The sequence below is a fragment of the Aythya fuligula genome, chromosome 1, assembly GCF_009819795.1.
Source record: "Aythya fuligula isolate bAytFul2 chromosome 1, bAytFul2.pri, whole genome shotgun sequence".
Taxonomy (NCBI): Eukaryota; Metazoa; Chordata; class Aves; order Anseriformes; family Anatidae; genus Aythya; species Aythya fuligula.
This window is the reverse complement of record NC_045559.1, coordinates 67,954,107-67,978,566: the sequence shown is the minus strand read 5'-3', so window position 1 is coordinate 67,978,566 and position 24,460 is coordinate 67,954,107. Positions and strand designations below refer to the sequence as shown.

The window sequence follows — 24,460 nt, the reverse complement described above, 5'->3', positions numbered from 1 at the left end:
AAAGTAAAATTACCTTGAAAAACTTAGATAGAAGGGGAATTTTTTTATTATTATTTGTATTTTGTATAACAAACCTTTCTTTTTGGGTCACTGGCAGCTTTTACTTTTTCAGCAATGTCTTCCAAAATTCTAAGAAGTTTCCCCTCCTTAGAAAACTCATTGTTCAGGGCTTTTCCAGCAGAGAATTGGAAAGCAGCCAGTAGTTTCCGATACCAGATTTTGAAATGAACTTCATTCTGTGCATTCTTCAACAGCCTGAAGGGAGGAGGAGGAAAAAAAAAAAAACCACAAATGAAATCTGTGTATCTAAAACTGATTTTTATTTTATATCACTTCTAGCAGGAACAATAAATGCACTCCAGACTAATCTGTATTTGGTGACTTTGTGCAGCTTAGCAACAGAGAATGAAAAAAAAAAAAGTTTATTTGTTGGCAGTACTCAGATCCCAGAACTAATGAGATTTCAAATGTTTTGAATCAATAGGAACCTGCCATTTCTTATTGTCTATACTGCAGTGCTTATATTGCTCCTCTTTCTGCAAGGAAATTTTACAAAGTGAAAACATATTTTTTGTTTGTTGTATTTTTGAAGTCCAGTTTTAAGTGTATATTCCTAACTTTTTTTTTTTTTTCCCCTTCGGCCAATACACTTACACAATCAAAGATATCTTTCAGCAAGGAGGTGCATTTAAAGACCATTTAGTTTCAGCAGTATCATCAGTTCCAGAAGCTTTCACTATTTTAAGTTGAGGAGACATTTCTGAAACTGGAAATACTTCTGATAAGAGTGAAATGAGACCACTTTATTCCTTTTTTTTACTGATAGGTGTTGGTCTAGAGTAAAAATCCAGCTTTGAGTTTTACTGAAGTTTGTCAAAGCTTTGGAACTGGAGTTATTCCCTAAATAAAAGTCAGATGTAAAACCAAAAACATACTTATTTTTCCATAGATTTACCATGCAGTACTCTCTAATTATAAGTTCATTTGGGCCAGTAAAGCTGTGGGGTTTAGGTTTTCGTAGTTAATTTAATTGATCACTGGGGATTTTTTTTCTTGATGAGGTCCAGAGTTTTTTGTACACCTTTAATTTATTTTTGTAAGCATAGATAGAATCACCAACTTCATATTGCCACTAACATCTTGCCCATTACATGGGATTTTCTTTCCCTAAGGGACTGATGGACTGCTGTTCATTGTTGTTGCTGTTGTTTGTTTGTATTTCTGAACATCCCTCCCTACAACTTCAATCTTAAGAAATTAATTGAATCCAAACCTTAAATTTCTTATAAATGCCTGCATTTTAATGCAGTTTCTCTTAGCCGATGAGGTTACTCAAACCTAACAAATAATTCTAGTTTTCACAGGACAGAAATTAGAGAAGTTGACTTTATAGCACATCACATCTGACTATGTCACGTAACAAAAAGTAGGCACATGATATATCAAGCACTGATATTTAAAGGTAAAAAAAATATAATGACGATAGACTCTGGCTTCTACAAATCATTTATAAGGCATTAAAATATGATGATGACAGCTCATCCATCTTTTGGTAATGAGGGATTCCTACCACCTTTCATAAGGCAATGATCATTCTGGGTCCTCTTTTCCTATATAACTCAGTGCAGAATATTATCACCTACTGGTCTCTGAAAAGCATTTCCTGTTACGCAGAAACTGTGAACGTCTAAGGGTTTGGTAAGTACTGAAAATCTCAAAAGTATGCGTGGTGTTTCTGTCAGAAAAGCCTACACATGAAAGTGAAGATGTATGAGAAGTTTATCAACAGCACTCTCCAGGGGAGATTAAATGACATTTCTTTCTGTAGTTTGGTAAAAATAGATAATTACTTTTTGAATCATCAAAAAAATAAAATAAAATTGTCTTTGCAGTGCCTGGTGGAAGGGAAACCCCAGCACAGAGACAGCTGTCATACCCTGAACCCTCCACATACAAAATATAGCTGAGAGCACAATCATATATGGTGGCTGATAAACTAATTCCTCCAGATTTCTAGAGCATTAAGACCAAGTTTCCACAGAATTCTTTTGTGTTTTTGCTTAAATGTAGATAGATACCTTGTGCCATTTTAGCTACCTTAGAAAATCCCATTTGTCCTCCAGTTGCTGCCTTGGAAAGGCATGGGTACACTGGAGGCAATATCTCATATGTGCCAAACCCATGCAGATGTCTCAGACACCCTATGCTGTGTAAAATGGCCTAAATTTGGGCTACTGAATCCCACTCTGTAGTGGCCTTTTTAGCTCAGCTGTAGGCAGATAAAGTGATTTAAAATAAAAACATACTCTGTCCATTTCAACTGCAAGTCAGGAGCATGCTTGGTGATTATTTTGTGAAGAAAAACATTACTGGTTCACTCCAAACTATCAAACAGGCAGGAATTTTAGTTTACTGAAGCAGAGCCCAGCTTAGCCTCAGTCTAGATAAACAGCTTGCATTTCCCTTGGAGCACAGGCAGAATGAATTTGTTCATTTCTGCCCCACAAAAACAAATGCAGGCGGACCTAAAAAAAGACTATATCACCATGATCTATATTTTGAGTTGGCCAGATTACACCAGTGCAAAATCTCTGTACACAATACACTTGCATACTGAATCAGCTCCTGAACATTTAAGTCACATTCGTTCACCTAGTCCATTTTTCACAGTACATATTTATAGAATCCAGAGACACTACCTTTTCATGTTTGAGATATCCCTTTTATCCTCTCAGATATACAGAACACTAAAATGACTTTTATTTCCCTAAAATGAAAGAATTTCACATATAGGAAGCAAAACAGCAAAAGCAAAACGCTTTCCTATTTTAAACAGAGCTACTTACTCCTCACAGAACGTGGAACAACCTAGCAGATCCTTTTTTTTTTTTTTTTTTTAATTATTATTCTTACAGCTAATCATTCACATAAAATAAGCTTGGATGAATTTTCGTACATACACATGATTTATAAATGTATTTTCAACCTGAGGGAAGACTATAAGCCAGATTCAGATAGCTTGTGCAAAAGGTGTACATGAGGACAGAGGATGGATAGAGACCGAATCCTGTCAGATGAGCTTCTCGAGCTCAAGCCATGTGGGAAATTGAAGCAGCCATAGTGATCTCTGTTAAAATCCACTTCCTGCCAGCTGCAGTCTGACACACACTCTGCAGGCTGAACCCACATGGCAGCTTTTGACAGTCCACGTGCTTCCCCAGCAACCTCATGAGGGACTTGGCCTCAGTACTCTGCACTCAAAGTACGTCTGGTGACTACAGTACAGGCAGGTCAGCTCCCTTCTGCCTGCCCATTATGGTAGGTACTCTTTTAAAAGCATGTAGACCTCAATTTGTAAAATGATTTGAATTAAGTGGGTCTGACTTTTATATCCATTTCATAAAAGTAAGTCCCAAGGAGGATACGAAGGCCAGCTGTTAATGTGATGACTCATTATAGGCTTTGCTTAAATGTTTACTCAACAACTGAACAAATATGCAGTTGTAATTCTGTCGTCCCAGTTTTCTGGCCCACACATCTTCACCCTGTCATTGCAAAAGCTCAGCACAGATAGGGAAGTCTGCAACTTCTGAGGTCACAGGATGGAGAAATACTCACGACAGTAATGAAATTTTCTAGTTAGGACTTGACGCCTAGCTGTGACAGAGGAAGACTACATCAGAATGATTTAAAACTCAAGGCTGCCAATAAGGAAATAGGTAAAGCTTTTATTCTTTTTATTATTTTTTTTTTTCATGACAATTTTCACAGCATTCTGCAATACAAAACTCAATATAAAATCCTGCTTTATGCCAGGCCTAGACATAGGATCTTGCTCCTAACAGCAGAGAAACAACCCTCACTCTTCAGGGTTCTGACTTGAGACAAGTGCCTTTGCTCTCACCAAGGCCAGGGGAATTCTGATGTATTGTCCAGAGGCCACTTTCTGGGAAACAGCATAATGGGTCTGGAAACAAAATGATGCTGACTTGAGAGCTAGCAATGAAGCCATCTAGACTGCCTACATTTAGCAGCAGTCAGAGGGTCCTGGGGTGCCCTGAGAGTTGCCCCTAACATTGTCCCGCAACCAACCGCTTCTCTTCCTCTCTGCATTCACCCATTCCACACCTGCAAGGTGGCTCAACCCCCCTTTTATGGCACCTGAAACTGCAGAATTATGTTTTTGTGTTTTCCAGGAAGAGAAAATCAGGAGTGCTGGAGAGATTTTTGCCACAGGGCAGAAAGGAAGGTGGGACTGAATCATGCTGAGTTGACTCCTGTGACAGAGAAGGAGAAACAATGCTACAACCAGCAGTTATGAAGAAAAGAGAAATGAAAAATAAAAATAATGAAAAAAATAAGAATTAATAAAAAGGAGGGAAAGGAATAGGATGTTGTGGATCTTATCGTCAAAACGGGTTAGCTGGCCACATTCTCCTATTCTGCTGTGGGGAAAGGGGAAAGCTGGTGCCCTAATGGCTTTGCAGAAAACACAGACTGCTCTCTGGATTGGAGCTGGCAGACAAGTGAAAGAGCTCAGGCAACTCTGCTGCTTGAACATCTAGTCCTTGTCTCCTTCAGAAATAGGAGGATGATGAACCAGAGAGCAATGCATGACAGGACAGATTAGCTTGCAGACCATTAGGGCACACTGTAGCAAGAGAAACACAAGATGCAGTGTCAAAGCTGGAGTATTGATTCTTGTTAATTCATGTTTCCAAGTGGTGTCTGGTATTACTACACAAAAGCTGTACTCTCCAGCACACACACTGCTCAGACTTTGCTCAAGGTGTTTTGAATTCAGAGAGACGCCATGAAAATGAGGTTCCTTAGGGTTTCATGGGCAGTGCTGAGGCCCTTATTGTCATTGGCCAACTTGTGGTAGACTTGACCAAGGAAGGCAATATGCTTTATTGTGGAAGTATATTTTATGATTTTTTTCTGTTTCACTTGGCAGGAGGCAGGACAACCCACAGAGGGAGAGAACATTAGTACAAGACTTTGCTCATTATAGCAATAGTTATTTTAAAATGTTTCTCTGCAGCCCTTTGAATCAAAGACTAGCACACAAACTTTCTCCACAGACGCACAACTTCCATGTCTAAGGTTTGCCATCCAACATGATTTTCATTAGACATCTTGCAATATTCCTAAATTCTCCTTACTGCTTTGTAGTGACATACAGGAATGGACCACACCTGCAGCATTTGAAGGATTTAATTTTTATATGCTTGAGCACATTTTACTGTTCGTGCTCTTAAACAGGAGAGTAAATAAAAAGGTAGTTTATCAGAGGGGTTGAGCTTAAATCCCACTGCAAGTTACTCACACACACGAGGATGAGAGAAAAAAGTAAAATGTGCAGTTGAAATTTAGTACCTCCATCAAGCCAGCGATGAGCCATAAGGATGACTAGACAATTGCTGCTATTAATTACCCAGTTGCAAACAAGATCTTTTCTTAGTTTTCTTATTTATCTCCCCAAGATTATATTGCACAAGGTTTTTACTTCCCTACTAGTGATAACAGTAATAGTTCCTTTGATAGGGATATCAACATAGCAAATAGTACACAGACACTATGAATTCCAAATAATTCCAAATACCTTTAACAACTACCCATCATCCTCCATCCCCCTACTCCCACAACTCCCCTATTCCTCTGCAGTATACAGCTAAGTGTACTGAATTAATCTTTGTCACTTGCTAGCTGGTCCTCTCAGGCATGACTTCTTCAGAAACAGCCAAACTCTAAGGCAGCAGAATGCCAGGCTGGCAAATATGACTGTGTCTTTTCTGATGACTTTGCCAGTGTCTAGGACAGATGATTGAACTTGCTGATGCTCTGAGGAACTTGTCTGTAGGATGGCAGCTATTGCTTTAGAGGACAGAAAAGAACATTGCACATATTGCAATGTAATCTCTGTTCCCAACTGCATTCACATCTGTGAGACGCGCACTCCTTCACTGGACAGCAAAATTTGATTTCATTTACCTTGGTGGAAAGCCTTAAGGTGGCTCTGTTCTCATGGTCCTTTATTATATAACAGAAATATACAGGCTACCTCCACTGACTTCCTTTAAAAATAGATACAGAATAATACCTGTCTTTTCTAACTAACCTCACATTTTAAGAAGCTTTGATTTAGATACTACAAGTCAGAAAAGAAAAAAAACAGAAAACAACAGCACCATTCTGTGTATACCTATTGTGGTATGTAAATCAGCAAAGCTATAGATGTAAAAATGAACAACTGAGAAGCAAAAATGCCTAACATATTGAGAACAATGCAATTTATGCAAGGAAGGCTGGAGAGCAAAGTCAAGAAGGCAAAAGAGTTAATGTAAAACCAGGATGGAAGGGTCATAGCACTTCTCCCAAATGACCGTGGAACCACACATTTTCCATAGCTTTACAGAAGCACCTAACCTCTCATTGGTCATTCACTTGACTGGAAGGATCAAGATTGAAATCCCATTCACTCTCCCCTTCTTTGAACAAGTTACAAAGCCAGAAGAAAGGGGGAGTTTACGTGAGAGCTGGCAGAACACCAGCTCCTCTGCTGATCCTTCCTCCCTCCTTTGTTTTTATTCCAGAAAGATGAAAGATTACATTTTTTCAGGAGACTGAGTAAAGCATGGAGCCCTATTTTATCTGAGTCTTTCTAACCAAGTAAATCTTCCAGGATGGAAGAGCAGCATCTGTTTAGAGGCTTGTAGCACCAGTCCACTTTTGGCTCTTCACACCTCTCACACAAGCAACCTACAAGTCAGTCTCACCAGCTGCTTCTGACATTACAAAATTGCTTTTGTGGACCAGTTTTTCAAAGCACTACCCTTGAATAGAAAGTATTTCTTCTTAAAGTGAAATTTTATTTCAAAAAGCTGTAAGACACATTTGGTTTTGTCTTTCCAACTCATTTTTTATAATATAAAAATGAACAGATGTCTAACTTGTCAGTCTCCCTTAAACAACAACAACAACAAAGTGGCAGACATTATAAGATATGCTCCTTACACTTGAGAAATATTTCTATGGGAGCCAAGGGACTAGCTGCCTTTATCTGCTAATCTTCTCTCAAAGATCTTCATGAAAAACGAACAGAATTTGCATCCAGACAAATCACTTGATCCAGTAAATTCAATTGAGCATATTTCCCCTACTCCTGCTTTTCCCCTACTGCCTTAACTGTGGAATGCGTGTCCTGCTGACTCACAAAAAAAATTAGCAGATCAGTGAAAACAAAGGCTATGCTATGTGAGTAGGTTGCCAAATCCTGCTAAGGCTGCATAGCAGACCAGTGTTTTAGTTGATACATAATATAATTAGTTGCACACACTTCTGTATGGGGAAAATAAACTCCAGATAAAATTGGTTTTGTTTGAAGGAGAAAGAGCATTCACCTTCAAAATTAACCATATAAAGAATGAAAAGAATGAATAGGAGAGTATAATGGTGCACAGGTACCACTTATCACTACCAGATAGTAGATGCTACCATTGTCTAAGCTAGAAATGATTACTCTTAGAACATGTTTTCTGCAATCTGTTGAATGGACAAGTTAATGTCAATATATGTACTACAAGAAATGTCTAGAAAAAAAGAAGTGGCAACAGTTTGTGTCTTTCTGATCTAGGGTATTAAAAAGAAAAAAAAGAGTATTTTTATTAAAGGTTTTATTTTTTTTTTTTTTCTAGTCTGCTCCTCTGCTTTGAGTGGAGTCTGCAAGCACCAAAACCACTATATTTTAGTAACCCACTATCACGAAAACAAGTACCTCCAGCGTAACAGAATGAGTGGCTGTTCCCCACATCTGTATACAAAGCATCAATCTAAAACACTAGAGATGAGAATGCCTTCACCCTGAAGCATCATTAACACCGAAAATGACTTTTTTTAAGCTCAGGCTTGGAACTCTAGCTCTAACTGCTCTCTACTTTTAACAGAAAGAGTACCACTATCACAATAATGAGAATCAAAGAGAATGATTGGCCTTATTTTCCTAAAAGTGTGTTTGGAAAAAAAAAATAAATAAGAAAATACATTTAATATCTGCAAGAAGATTAGAAATGGGACATATTATTTTCCATTTAATGAGAAATACAGCATTTAAGTCTGGCACTAAATCTGAGAAGTCTGGTTCCATCTTTGCCAGCACCCTCTACATACGGCTAGGTATGTCCTTGTCTGCGCATGTTTCAAATTTGCATTTTTTCTTCTGAAAAAATGTGACATTATTGTCAGTTTGTCATGCAGTATCTTACTTACACCAGAACCAGCAGCTTGGGAGCTACAAATCAGGTATTGTTGTAATAGCTCAGAGTAAATTTGCAACAGAGAAACAAGCCATTCATTCCAGGCATTACAGAAATTGTATTCTTCCCAGTGGGTATATGCATTGGAAGCTTACAACAAGTGGGATTAGATGGGATAATCACCACTAAAATAAGCAGGCATAATGGCTTTAATGGAATGATGTCCAAATATGCCAGAAATTAACAGGATATATGAAAGTGACTAGGCTACTCTACCTTCAAACCATACAAATAAAATGCAAAATTAATCTAGATTCCATGGAATCACAGAAGGAGTTGCAAGGCATTGTACTGCAACTAAATTTAGGCCACAGTTATTATAGCAATACACAGAGGAGAATATGACAAATGTTTTTCTTCATGTTCCTATAATTTGGGTAGTTCATGTCTACCAAAATGGCTTTGGATAGCTTCTGTAGCTTCCTGTTAGCTTCACAGCTGGAACAACAACAACAAAAAACTTATAACACTATAAAACAAAATGTATGACACAGAAATAATTCTGTATGGCTCTACATGCAGTGGGCAGTCCAGATTTACTGCAAACTGCAGCGTTAAACCTGAGTTACACTGAAACATTTTGGTTAACTTCCCTTTAAAATGTTGTAAGCACTTTTTTTTTTTTTTTTTTTTTTTTTTTTTAATACATACCAATACAGAAGTAGCTTCAGGGATGAAACTAAAATTGTCTTTCTATAAGGTCATTATGGCCTTTGGCTGCTCATATAAGGAGCGGTACCAGATTATAGTCATACATTCTAAGCCAGATCTGTGCTTTATAATCCTAGAGCTTTCAAATTACTGTTCTTATGACTCACCTTGTGCATGGGGAAGGAGGTACTTTTGGTGGGTGTGGGAGGGGGAGAGATGGATAGGATAGGATAGGATAGGATAGGATAGGATAGGATAGGATAGGATAGGATAGGATAGGATAGGATAGGAAGAGAGTGACATAATTTTACAACAATTTGTCATTTCAAAAAATTTATTCTGCAGGGCAGAATGAGATTGGCTCTTATTTTTCCTATCCACTCTGCACTCACAAAAATTTCCTTTGTTTACCAATGTCTACATTCAAACTTGTTACTGTGCAAGTAGAGTCTTTCTCAGATTTTTACGTTATACTCAGATGTCAACAGCAGCAGAAGGATGGATGAGGTTTGATACAAGTACCTTGGGAGTTTACATAAGGCAGCATCACTTCTTGTTCTCTGGAAGAACCTGTCTGTAGATCCACTGTGTTTTAAGCACAGGTAATGCAGGTGCAAGAAGACCTAGGACCCTGATTCCACATTATTTCCTGTCTTGTCAGTCTCTCTGGGATCTTTGCTGTCATCTAGACGTCTCCACTGTAGCCAGTAGCACTGCTTACTTCTTTTCCTGATATCTAACAAAGGGTATATTTTCAGATCATAGCTTACACAGCAATAGGAAGGAATAATGAGCCTTCAGCAGGTATTGCTGTATGTGTTTCAGTAATGATGGCACCTTAATGTAATAACAAGATTGCAGAAATTTGTTTAAAGTATTCCTCTCATATCATATGTAGTGTGCTTTCTGTAAGATGTCAAGTCTTCTACTTCTGGCAATTTGCCATGCAGCATCTCATTAGAGAAGCCTACTGAAAAGTACAGCTCTAGTAGTCGGACTAATGCTGCACAACAACAAAGGATGTGTGGATCAGATGTGTCTATCACAGTAACTTGCTACCTCTGTGCATGTGTGTGTGTGACTTTGTCAAAAGAGTAACTCTGAGGGAACCTCCATACCTCAAATTAAATGGAGTCATATGGTCCTTTACACTTCAAAAATAACAAGAAAAACTCATTTGTTAGCAGGGAACAGAAGACAGTATCAGACTTTTCTATGGGCGAGTCTCAATAATACTTGTTCATCCTTTCATGATTATGACTCCTCTAAGGGAGGAGTCTCTTCAGACTGCATAAGTACTCTGCAGCCTTCCTCAAACTAGGTGATACATACCGTGTTTCATTTAATTAAGGCAGAGGAGACCACAAGGACCAGCTCTTCTCAGCTCATTTCTGTCACTGGCAGGATGAAAGAACAAATATTCATATTGCAGATAACAGTGTTTCTGTTATCTTCATATCCCTTTCTCTCTAGGTCAGTGTTTCATCCTCTCTGGTCTACCTTGTCTTCCTCTTTCCTCAGTCTCTACTCATTTTACCCTCCCTGCTATATATAACAAGTTTCTTTTGCAAGGGTAGGAAAGAAGGGCAGAGCAGACAAGGAAATATCTTTGGATTTCTTTTTTTTAAATACTGATCTGGCTCTGATCTTCCTTCCATTTCACCACTTTATTACCGCCAAATATTGGCTCTGTAAAACAAGAAGTGGGAATTTGAAGTTAAGCAGATACACCAGGGAAAGCTTGCTGTAAAATATTACCAAAAGAAAACTTTTTTTTTTTTTTTTTTTTTAATTGGCCCAAGGATATTTTCCTAGTCGACAGCTGGCTTGGTTGCCAGGAAAAATAGAAGAACTGGAGGGCAAGCACAGTATGAAAGTGAGGCATAGACCTACATGGAATTAGGTTGGCTTAGTTCTATGCTTGCTGAAATTCATTTCTCATTACAGAAAGCCTGATGTTGTTTCATTGTTGGGTAGTAGATGTTAAGTTTCATCTAGGTTTACAGGTCCGTTTTAGCTCTACTGAGACATGTTCAACTGGGGGACCAGACCTGAGTAACCATTTGAATAAGCTAAATTCCCTTTTAATAAACTCATAACTAAGAAAACATTATTTCTTGATCTTTTACAATCTCACAGTTAAAATTCACAGATTTTTAATACCAGAAAAATGTAAAACAGATATAAAAATGAAAATCTGTCTTAAATTCCTGATTTTATTTGTTGTATGACTTTGGACTTCTCTTTTTTTTTTTTATGGTTTTTTTTTTTTTTTATTTTCAAAAAGAGAAAATGATTATTTATCTTCTCACAGGATGCTGTTTGTTTGCAAGCTGCTCTTATGCCACAGAGGCAAATTCTATGGTAAATAGGTCTGTTTAATAACATTGCCACCCCCTCTCTGTGTGGTACTCATATAGCCAGCATTTTTCAATCATAAAGAAGAAAACAGCAGCCCTGGTCTTTTTTTTCTTTCACTCATGAGAAAAGCAGAACTAAGACTTAGTTGCTGTGATGAAAAGTTTAGTTCTAGTTCCAAGATTCACAATCACATTTCTGGAAGTATTACTGCAGTAAGCAGGTGTCGTATTTCCATATGTCCTGACTCAGGTAAGAGTGGAGCGTGCTCTCCAGGGGCAGCTACTGCATTGCCAGAATAAATATAGATCAGCCATCTGACACAAAATGCTATTGGGACTTTGAAACTCACTGGCTCTGTTATAGGCATCTTCCTTGCATCAAACTGCTGTACTCATAGAATCATAGAATCATAGAATATCCTGAGTTGGAAGGGACCCTTAAGGATCATCAAGTCCAACTCTTGACACCGCACAGGTCTACCCAAAAGTTCAGACCATGTGCCTAAGTTCACAGTCCAATCTCTTCTTAAATTCAGACAGGCTCGGTACTCCTGCTCAGTCCATGTAAGGGTGCAGCTGGACAGTAGACCGAGAGGCAGAAAATATAATTTTCCTCCCCTCCCTCACCAGACACATGCTCATTCCTTTTTTATTGGTCAAATACCCCCAAATCAACCTAATTTCTCTTTAGATGCATTCTCTGCTGAGTGAGCAAAAATCTACGTGGCAAAAACTAACATGGATAAGTATCATATTATCAATACCAGCGAAGTGGTGTCAATACTCATAGGGTGGCCATCATGGACTACTCTAGCAGAGCCAGGCAAATTACTATTTAAAGCTCCTGCAAGTGTCTGTTTAAAAAACTCCTGACGATAAAGCAGAGCAACAACTGAAGACTTTGCTTGTGTCAGCTTTAAAGCGATGCTAAAATTGATATTAAAATGGGCTATTATTCAACTGGTTTTCCATTTTCATACCATGACCAACCAATGTACTGAGAGACACACAACACAAAGCACTGACAATTACAAGAATATTTGTCGTGATAGCTGCTTAAATTTGTTTTAACAAACTGCCCTATCAACGAAAACACATGCATGTTATCTCTGCATCATACAAGTCACTTAGAAGATGGCTAAGCAGCGCCTATGATGAAAATGAAAAGTTCAATTAATAAAAAATGCTTCTCCTGATAGAAATTGTCACACACAAGAGAATTACATTATCAAGAAGGTTAAGCAGAAGAACAAACACTAACTTCTAATACCAGTTACAAAGACAGCTCAGACTCAGCAAAGGAAATGCTACAGGTCAAAGTAGAAATAAGTTGAGTAAGGTAAGCAGAGTTTTATCAGCTATTGTTAAGTCAAGCCCTAAGCTGTGTTGAAATGTGCTCGCTGTCTGACCTCCTCTGTGCCTGTGCCCAGCACCCGCAGTATAATTATTACAAACTAATTCCTATTTGCAGGATAGAACCCCACTTTTATTGGTAGTACACAAACAAGATCTTCTTTAAGCATAACATTACAATGTGCTACAGTCTTTATGATGAGAGACTGTTCTTTAAATTAATCCATGCCCATGGACTTGGCTCTGGAGATCCCTTTCAATCCCTTCTGCATTAGCCAAGATGGCAGCTGCCACACTAAAGCTAATAAGCCTGATTAATATCACTTCAGTGAATTTGATTTTTTTCCACACATCAGATAATTCTATACTATTGCAGACATTTATATCCATTTATTATCAGCTGACATAACATAATTTTTCATTTAACACTAATTGAAAACTACTGGTTTCTTATTCCAAAGATCATTTGCTGTCATTTATAGCTTACAGCTTTTTATACAGCTATTTTTCAAACAATATCATCATTAAAATTTATGTGTTCTCTCTGCTTGCAAAACTTTTATACCAAAAAGCAAGTGATATGAGCAGAATGAAATAGTCAAGGAATTTCTTTATATATTTGCCATTATATATTTGTAAAGTTTCTAGTTGAGCAAATTAATAAAAATATAAGAAACTATTCTTAATTTAAGCAGTATTGAACTTAGTCCCTCTAGTTATTTATCTTTTTACTAAATAATTTTGGGTTTGTTCAGCTTGCCTTCAGGCTCAGTTTCTTCAGATGCTAACAAAGTGCACATCCCTGCATTGCCATTTGCTTTTATTCTAATGTGAAGGTAAAATCCTTCAGTGGCTGCAAAGAAATGTCATTGGTTATATATCAAGGAACTGACAAGAGGTAGAAGCATCCTTCATCAAACTTCTGGATGAAAGACACTATTAACATTTCTTTGATGGAGTATTTACAGGGCCCCATCATAGTCATCACTTACAGCAGGTAGAATTCTTTGGGACTAAAATCATCATTCGACCATTCTTCTCTAAATGGGTTCCTATCCTATGGTTCTCACCATCATACTATCTTCCACCAAAACACGGTGTGCATGGAACAACACAGAAAGATACCAATGAAAGGCTCCATACAACAATCCTTAAAATGGAAGGAAAAAAAGTCCTGGAGAAAGGGTGCTAAGGACCACCCTAATGGATCAAGAATTAAAGGAACATGGAAACCAAAATCAGTAAACAAGCAAAGACAGTTACAGAATTAATTTGCAACTTAAAGAATCGTGTAACAACTGATATTGAGAGGAATCTCAGGTATCTGTGTGGTCTGATCCCATGTTCTGATAGCTCTGATACTGGATCCGTTTTTTCAAAGTGCTTGGCCTCAGCAGTATGCTGAAAGAATTCCTGAGAGAGGGGAATGAACAGAGCTGCAAATTGATGGTATAATATTGAGCCCTTAGGACACAGGGGTGGTTCCAAAGGATACAACCTAATGATGGGCAGGACTTCAAGGACTCCATGGTCCATCCTACAAAGTCTTAAAATTCTGGTGACCATCATAACTTTTTGGAAATAGGAACATGAATAAACAGGCAACAATCTGCATTTCTAAATTGAGAATGTCACTCTGGTCTAGTCTGTATTCAGCCCCATCAACTACATTTTAACTCAAAAGCAATTTCTTGTAAGCATTTCTAGCTGGTGCACAAGTGTCTTAGGAACAGCAAATATCTTATAATTTCTGTGACACAAATTAATTTTAGGGTATGAAAAAAGACTCCGTAATATTATTTACATGGTCTAAACATCAGCCAGAACTACCCTTGGGTACAAAATAGAAGAGACTGCGATTTTGCCTATGACACAGCCTTGAAAACATCCATTTGCAAGGTTACAATGTAAAAAAATAAAAATTAAGATCACCTCTGCTTGAACGAATGGCTGCATAAATAACACCATTTGGTCTACAGTCCTCCATATACTTAAAAAGGCAAAGGAGGACAGCTTAGTCAGAGTCAGGATTTGTGTGAAATGATTAAATACAAGTCTCTAGTGGCTCCTTTGAAAAGGAATTTGATGTCTGCTTTCTAGAATCAATAACTTAGCCTGAGATAGAAGCATAGTGTGGTTACATGTCTGTGGTCTCCAGAGGAACATGTAGCAATATAGGCAATCAAATCAAAATTGCACTACAATTGCAGACGGGACAGCAACCCCACAAGCTATACTTGGGAGTAATACATTTTTTTGTGGAAATGGTTCTAGATCTCCCAGTTTTCTGAGGTCTTCACCTGAATCTAAGTATCACAGCTGGGAGAAATTAACTCATTTCTTAGAGGACAAAGCAGAACAATATTACTTACTATACTACTTTATCTCTGCTCTCCTTTATCGCATTTCTGCATCCTTGCTCCTGGAAAGCTACTTTGCTTCCTTTGCTATCCTTCTTGGTTCCCTCAACGACTATCAAAAAGTCTGTTTATCCATATCCAGCCTAAACCCTCTTTTGCTTCATTTCCATCCTAGTTCCACCAGGAACATTGTGGCAACTCCCTCCCATCTCAAGCTAATAAGGACTTCTCTGACGTCTGAGCCTTGGAAAAGAACTGGGATCTTGAAGCAGGAGAGACAGAAATGTTTCCACAGCAGGGTGGAGGGAATTCCCAGTTTCAACCCTATCAATTGTTAGAAGCATGTTACTTTTCACATAATACCCTCTACTCACTTGCAAATGAATCTTGAAGGAAGTGTTCTCTTTCCAGATACAAAACAACATAGAATATGTGACAAAGACTGCAAGCATGAAAGCATGTGCACCAGTGTATGTATAGCTGTAAATATAGCAACACTACTGCATACATGTGAGAAAGCACTGGAGCAGGAGGCGGCCTTGGGGGAACTGTTATTTTAATTTCACTGGATGACAGACAGTGAACAATTGCTGAGGGAATCTGAACATGAAAGTCTGAGCATTTATGTAAGGCAAATTAAATAAATAAATAAATATATACACATGTATATATATACTTAATCTACTTGGATATAAGTCCAGTTACACAAGCTAGAAAAATGAAGAATAAGAAGCATAAAACAGGATTTTATTGAGAGAGATGTTGAGGGCTCCTTTGTTTGTACTGAAATACTTGGAATCACTTTTATCTCTAAGGATTTGAACTCTCCAAGACATTTATTGGATGAGATGAGAAAGGAAATTTCTGTTTGTGAGAGAGGGATGGTGCTGATTTGAAAAGATCATCCACTTGTGAATGTGCCATTAGGAGATGTGCCATCTCCTAAAACATCTTAAAATTGGTCACCTCTGTGTTTTTTCACATTATTAATAACGTTAATAATACTAATGGTGTTGGCTTTACTTCCATGTCTGTTTTTTCCCACAACAGAATCTGCGCCACTCAAGATCTATAAATGCTCCATTGAGCTCTGCTTGCATGGCTCAGCCACACCTTAGAAATTCAATTATTTTTTTTCTTATGAAACCAACAGCCAACATGTTATTTTGCTTCTGTCTAGTAAAATCTTGAACTAAGTAGAAATTTTGTAATAAGAAAAACAAGTTCATATTCACCTTTCAAAATTTTCAGTGGGGATAATTTGTTTCAGCTCTTTGAAAGATAGTCAAATGGAAACCTATAGCTACACCATCACAGAAGCTTTGACCAAATTTTCAATTTCCCATATACATAATTCCAGAAACACCATAACCTTAAACTTAAACCCCACCCCACCCTCCACATAACTTTTTTAAAAAAAAAAAAAAAAAAAAAAAAAAGCAACTGGGTTTTCACTCAAAAAATTGCCATCAGGGAACAGCACTCAGGTGACATACTATACAGCAGGGATACAAATGGTATTTCAGAGATTATCGTGTTTAAAAACAAGCCTTCTTTGAAGCAAAGAAGTGAAACAGTCACTTAATAGTTTAGTAATGAGCAATTCAGACAACACCAAAAGAAGGAGGTGTACTTTTTATAACAACCTTTGTATTAGGGACTGTCTTAAAATGTGACTTGAACCTCCCCTAGGCTGAGTTGGAAAAAAAAACATGCTGATGGCTTTGGGATGGTATTCTTTTAAACAATAAATGGGGAAAAAATAAAAATAAATAAATAAATATATATATATATATATACACACCAGTCAAAAGTTACCTAATGCGACACTCGCAGGGTTACCTCAGCCATAATTCTCTACTTTCAAATCTCCAGTGAATAGCATAAGAATCAAGACTGTTTTCTCAGCTTCATCCTGCACTTCAGAAATGTTTGCATCATTTGCACATCTAAATGTTTGTATCTAAGTTGAATATTTCTGTGAAAAGCCTTGATTTTGGTGAACATTTCCTCAAAAAGATTTCAGTGAAAAATTCCTTACTAACTCTACATTAATCCTTCAGCCATAAATCATATAAGAGTTATTTCAGTAAAAATACCAGTATTGTTATATTACAATAATACATCTCTGAATATTAGAATAATGGCTTTTCAAAGACAAAAGGCAATTCTTGTAGCCTGATTTTCTTTCTGAAAGAATGAAATAATGTAATGAACTTCAAAAATAGTGTTCTGTGTATTTGACAGACACCATAGCGAAAGCTAAAGAACAATCCAGCTGTCTTCCTTTTGACTGAGATTTGTGATAGTTGTCTGAACAACTGACTAAAGTTTTACAGGATTTAGATTTGAGAGGAATCTTCATTCTTTTAGTGGTCACTAATCACTTTCTGTTATTTAATTCAAGTCTGCAATAAATACCAGTTTTAACCAAGTAGGCTCTTTGCCAAGAAAACACTGAATAAGATGATGTGAGACATGGTGCTTTGCAATTCTTTTGCTTAAAAGGACGTTATTACAGCATGTTAGCAGTATTGTTTGAGAAAAAAAAAAATACAGCGCAAAGGCAACCCATCAGACAGTTCTTTCGTTCCTCTCTCAGTTTATTTTTAATTTGGTCCCCTGCCAAATGACAACTTATGATTACAGAGTAACATAACATTCAGTATGGAAGAACATTCAGAAAACAATTAATGATTAAGGAAATATTTTCAAACAGAAGGATTTTTTTGAATTTAATCCTGGAATACTAACTATCTGCAAATACCTAAAATACTGAATTATAATAATTTTACACTGTTAATGTTGCAGGAACTTTTATCAAACCTTACCCACCTCTTCTGTAGAAATACCATCTTTTATTATAGTCTTTGAAGTTTTTATTTTACAATCTGTTAATAATTATATTTGGTTTTACATTTGGGACTTCTTTTCTCAGAACAATTCCCATTAGTCACAAAGTAATTTTCTTTCAAATTATGTATTGATGGCATATATTTAATAAAGTCTTGTTCATGATTCTTCTTTTTAAATGTTTCAGTCATTTAGACATAGGTCCAAGGCCTAGCTTTGGCTTTCTGATGAGGAATGATTAAACCCAGAAATATTAACCACAGAAGCCTACAGCTGACAGTGATGTTAAAATGACCAATGATTCATTATACTAAATGTCCTGTATCCAGTTCAAACCTCTCTGTTTGTTCATACATTTCCCTAAAGATGTCACCAAAAAAAAAAAAAATCAGAAATAGAAATGATTTACTAAACTCAGTCTTGTCAGACTAAAATTTCAGTCTTTGACCTGTCTTTGACTAAGGCATGATAACCATAAATGAGTACTCCCAACATATCCATTCAAGAAACTCAGAGCCTGCACGGCATTTATACAAGTCATGCAGTAAGAACTCTGTGAAACAGTCAAAGAAAAATGTATTGAAAACAATTCTCTAGGGTAGCTCAAGACAAATTTTGTCAAAAACTGATTCAAACAGCTATAGTTAAAACACAAAAGCTTGCTTAGCTGGAAAGGGTAGAGTAAAAGACCTTTCTATATATAACAGAACAATGGTTATTTTATTTTTTTAACATAATATGATGCATATTTGAAACATTTGCAGATTCATTTTGCAAATGATAATTGCCATTTGTAGAAAAATTATACAAAGAAGATCATAATGAAATAATTTTCAGCAATCAGAATCTGCTTGGTATCACCACAACTCTGTAGCAGAGAAGCAGCTTGCTGGAGGACCACTCTCAACTGCAGGGCTGCCCTCAGCTGAAGAATGCAACATTTCACCACAATAGCAGCTGCTCAGCAGAGAATCACAGTAGATTCTCCATGCTGCTTGTTTTCCAACTGAGGATTTCACTTTGAACAGTCATTATGGTCCAATTTAGGAATGTTGCGTCATGTTTACATTACAGATACTGCCATTATTTATGAGTTTTATGTTTCAGATTATTAAACCGGTCCTATTTCATATAGTAGCCTAGCTCAATGAATACCTGCAGAAATATTTGATGGAAAGACATAGCTTCACGGATTCTGTTGTCATCTCCTTCCAGCAGCCTTTCACAGTATAAAACCACAAAACAAATCATCCACATCAATCAAATTCATGGCTGCAAATTATCCATTTGAAGTGACAGAACTAAATGAATGTTTTGTCAAAAGCTTTCCTGATTTATTACTACTCTGATTTACTTCCCAAATGTTCCTCTGGGACATGCAGAGATTATGTGCAGTATCTGCCAGGATAGATTTTGGCTGTTTTGTTTTTGAAAGAAGCAACAATAAAACATTTTTTATGGAAGAAAGATGAAAGGAGCAGATTAAAGCCTAGCTTGACAGCTACACAGAACCCTGCTCTGAATCCCTGCCACAGCAACACCAGCTCCAATTCCTTGGTCAGAACCTATGGCTTTTGCAAAGAGGATGTCTTTCTCCTGTGCCAGAACAGCTGGAGAAAGGGAGCTTTCAGCACTGTTCCATCCCACAAGCTGGTCATTTTAAGTCCATCACATCCAAGCATGAGACACATAACAGACCATTAAAACAACACATTTACTTCCTTCCACAGAGGATATCCCAACAGACAACACCTATATTTCACGTTCAGTTACACTGTTGAATGAGTTATGATAGATATGACTCTAACCTAATAGGGAGTTTTTCAGTTCAACTGAAAAACTAGATTTGTCAGTTTCAATATTTTTAAACGTAAAAGGAGCAAAAATGAAGGAAAACAGACAAGTAGTGTTTTGAAAAATAATATACTGAAAAACATTTTGCTTAGTGCTACTTTATAAATCATGAAGTAGCAGAAATAATTAAGCTTACTTGCTCTTTTTTTTTTTCTTCTTTTCAGAAATCTTTCACGTTTGTTTATTTTTCAGATCCAACTGTTTGCTTCTACATACATGTGGTGGCATATTTTTCATTACAGTAACACACACTGATAAATTTGTCCCTTACAGACTTTTTTATTTTTGCATTTGTCAATGTTAATCCTCTAGTTTTGGGCATGGAATTTCCTCTGTTCTAAAGGTTGGGAATCAGAAATCTTTATTTATTTATCATTTGAGACCTATTATTACTATTATTATTATTACTATTGTTATTAACATTTATTAATCATTACTGATTGATAATAATTATTAATAAATTGTTATTAATTATATAATGATAACAATGATAACAACGATAACAACGATAACAACGATAACAACGATAACAACGATAACAACGATAACAACGATAACAACGATAGAGCCCCAGTTTATTATTTGAGCCCACTGAATCAGAAATAGTGTGAGGGTTATGTTATAGTCCACAAATAGTAGTGAAATTAAAAGAGGCTGAAGGTCAGTGTTATCTACCTCAGATGGTTCACACATGCAAGCATGGGCAGGGCAGCATTGGAGGACAGTGTGTGTCACAGCTTGGGCACTTTTGTTCATCCTGTATTTTGGGGTGGTTCCCAAAGTGAACTATTTCCAAACTACGCTCCACTACTGTACTGGAGAAATCAGTCCAAAACAGAGCCAAAGAGGAAGGCAGCAGTTATGAAGTATAGCTAACCAGAGATCTAATAGTTGGGTTTGCTCCCTGGTCCTTTTTTACTGAGTGGAATTGACAGACCTAGAACAGATAAGTAATGTTACAATATACTACCACCTTTTATCAATTTCAGCTGTGGTCACAGCCTATTCACTCTTCTATTTCTTTACAGCTGAAAAAAAAAGAATTCAAAATCGCTTTTTTTTTTTTATCCTTAACAACCAAATTATGTTGACTTAAATGCAAGACATGATTTTGTTTATTTAAATGTATTGTTTGCCCACTAAGTCTGTAAATACTGGGGGTCAAAAATAACAGATAGAGTTACGTTCTTTTTTCTTCTTAATAACAAAATATTTTTGTTACATTTGAAACCATCTTTATCTAAGACTGGAGTCTGAGAAAACTGAAAGTCTGTGAGTTAGAAAACAAAATAATTATTTGTTTTCTAAGGCAATAACCAAAGTCCCACATAGCTAATAGTGACACACTTAGTACATTGGACAGTTAAATCCTTATCTCACAAAAAAAATAACAGTCTAAAGACTGTATTTTATATAGTCTGTATATGCTATACACATGTGTAACTACAGCAAAAGAACTCCAAATTATTGATGTTTCCTAAGTAAGCATTCCAAATTCAGAATGAAAATCCCTAGATGTGAATCCACTCTATGTTTTAGGTTCTCTACAGACTAAAACACAATGATCATCACATCAAGTACTCCTAACTCAGATGAAACTTAAAATCATTACTTGGATGAATAACACCTTGCCTCAGAATGCTGTAGGATAGAGTAACTCCAGAACTGAACTCAAATTCTAATGTAGAGCAGCAAAACAACTCATCAAAGATATGCTGTGATGGCTACTCACAGGATTAAAGTTACATATGTGATTAAGTGTTCTGATTCTGATTGATTAGGAGAACCAAATTAATGCAAAACAAAATTGATGACTTTTGAATTTACATTAATGTCATTTTAATGGGTTGGGCTTTTCAGCCTGCTCTACACAGCTATTTAGGATTTCATTAATGATTAGCACCCTTGATAACCTCTGACTGTGGGAGAGAGACACCATAATGTGGGATGAGAAGGAGCTGGAGGATGGCTGCCTGTTCAATGTTAAGATAATTAAGGGTGTCGGACAGATGAACATCTGCTTGATGTATTCCTTCTTTTGAAGTCTTCAAGTAAAATATAGTTAATGTAGACTAGCTCTGACAGAAAAAAATAACAAAACAATCCTTTTGGAAAATATAAAGCAATAATCCTGATCTTTAAACCCTGTAGTACTGAATAAACCTAAGTGGTAGCAATTTTAGAAAACAGTATTGAGGGACAAACCTCCCAATGAAAGAATATAACTGATGCCTTTTTAAACTTGAATACATTGCTTATGTTCTTCTTCTTATTATTATTTATTTTTTGGCCTCCTACAGCTATTTTTGTACAGAAAAAGAGATAAAAATAAAATACGATGTTCTAGCCTTGAAATCAATAGTCTAATTCATATTGCTTTTAGTGTGCTGGATTTCACTGAGTCTGAGATGCATCGTAGTAAAGACAGAAGATAACTCCTTTTTCTCTTGGTCATCAGACAAAACGTAGTTGAAAAATGTTATAAACCAGAAAAATTCTATAAAGTTTGAGTGACTTAAAACTCTAAGAGAACTCCAAGAGGAGAAGTTACAAAAGAACATTTTGCCTCCTACAAGGGTTTCACTTAGCTTTTTCTCTTCTTGAGCTAAGCATATAAAATGTTCACGCTCTGCAAAAATTTATAAACACCAGCACTCTTCCCCAACAATGAAACCTGTTCCTAGCACCACCTTCAAGCAGCTGCCACCAACCTTAGAGGACACTGCACTTCTCCCCATTATTCAATCCTCCTGTGAAAGGCAACCATCTGTGAGACATATTCCTAGCCACCTGCTGCCCCAGCCAGCTGTTTCAATTGTATGTTGCAGCTGCCACTTGTGAAAGAAACTAAAACCAAAAAATGCTCCAAGCAAGTGGAAACTGGTAGGTTGTCAGAGGTAGAGGTGTGGATTAAAACTCGAGGACAAAAACTGAAAAAAATTGTCTGTTGAACACAGTAGCAAGGAGATAAACAAAGACTGCCAGCAGCTGAAATGGCCCAAAGGGTCTCAGCAGGTTTCTTTCCCCTCAAGCAACTCTTCTGCTATGCTAGAACCAGCTTAAAGCTTTGCTTTTCAACATAGCTCTAAGGAAACAGGAAAATTTGCTCAAGCCTTCTCCCCTCTCAGGACTTCAGCTAGGAAAAGACTAGAATTAGAGTAAACATTTAGGAGACAGTTGACCAGAGTAAATGTTGTCCATGCTTCACACATATGAGGAAGTTACATAGCAATAAGACTAAAAGGGGATTTCAGTTGTATGCAGGTCCTGTGTTGGCACTGTATGCGTGGCAAATTCAAAATAAAATATTTAATCTCCTTGTGAAAGGAAGTGAATTCAAAAGGACTAGTGAGAAACTGAAACACCGACAGATGCAGACAGCCTAAATTTCTAAAGAATTTGGAGAGGGGAAAAGTCATTCACAGTAATAAAAAAAAAAATCAGGGTGAAAGATCAAATTACCTGTTCACTCTAAATAGCAAAATTAATGGGACAAATACACAGCAGATACAAGCAAAGAATGGACTTACTTTCACTGAAGCTATCCTGATTTACAACAGCTGAAGATGTCTCAAGAATCTTAAAATTAATATTCTATTCTGTCCACCTGTGCCAATTTATGTCTCCTCCCCCCCTCCCCGGTTTTTTTTTTTTTTTTTTTTTTTTTTTTTTTTTTCCTTTAATATGATCTTTAGACAAACTTATCAGTGCTTTATGGCAAGGTCTTCAACAATTTGCTATCCAACATTAATATTAAACAGATGATGAGCTGGTACATCATTATTGGGTAACAGCTTATCTCTTGCATGCAGGGAAATTGAGTCAATTTTAAATAACTGAGCTATTATTAAAAAATATGTTTGTCGTTAAAATAACTAAGTGTTGCCAGTCACCACCAGTTCTGGTAACTAGTGTCTAGATTTACAACAGTGTTGTAAAACATGGAAATTTAACTCAGTTGATGTTTCCCCTGTGGTCATGAAAATGCATCACTAGTTTTCTGAATTACATTAGAGTCTTCCATTCCAAGTTCTATTTTGGGTAGGTACACCGTGCACAATGTTGAATTATTTAATAGTAGGATGTTAATATAATTTATTACAATTAAAATAGATATAATCTTGTTTCTAATGTTTGTTTTTATCAATCCTTGCTTCTAAGACTATTTGATTGCTAATCTGGTAATGAAACAGAATGAAATGCTTAAGAGAATCTAACTGCATTTCTTAAAAGAAGTTATGGGAGCATGCATGAGTGTGCACGCACACATATGTTGCCCATATTATTAAATCATTGAGTTTCTTTTAAAAATCTCTTTAGAGATGACTGGAAGAAATCCTCTGTTTTCCATTACTTCTTTAAAGACTGAAATTCAATTTGCAAAGTAAAGGAAAACTTTATTAATATGAAATTACTGTTAAATTTTCTAAATAGATTTTATTACTTATGAAACTGTGTTTTAAAATTATGGAACAAAAATATTAATAAATATATAAATTTAAATGTTAGGTAGGTAAAAAACTGTTTACTACTGGAGAACATGGTGGAGCAGAGTAACTAAAAACAAAAAGTATATTGTGTGATGAATACAAGAGGCAAAATTTTAAAAGCATGTGCTTGATTTAATTTCTTCATTTTAGACTGAAACATTTGAACAAAAAGCCTAAATAAAAGAGGTACTCATGCTCGTTCCACTAAATTGAACAGGACTACC

At 36.5% G+C, this 24,460-nt stretch overlaps 1 protein-coding gene across 1 annotated transcript in view; it reads right to left on the bottom strand.

Moving 5' to 3' along the window:
• Positions 1-24,460, bottom strand: part of PIK3C2G (phosphatidylinositol-4-phosphate 3-kinase catalytic subunit type 2 gamma) — a 209,369-nt gene that overhangs the window by 88,944 nt on the left and 95,965 nt on the right. The window contains 1 exon segment of the mRNA XM_032208221.1: positions 75-255. Within this exon segment, the coding sequence (XP_032064112.1) occupies positions 75-255 (181 nt within the window).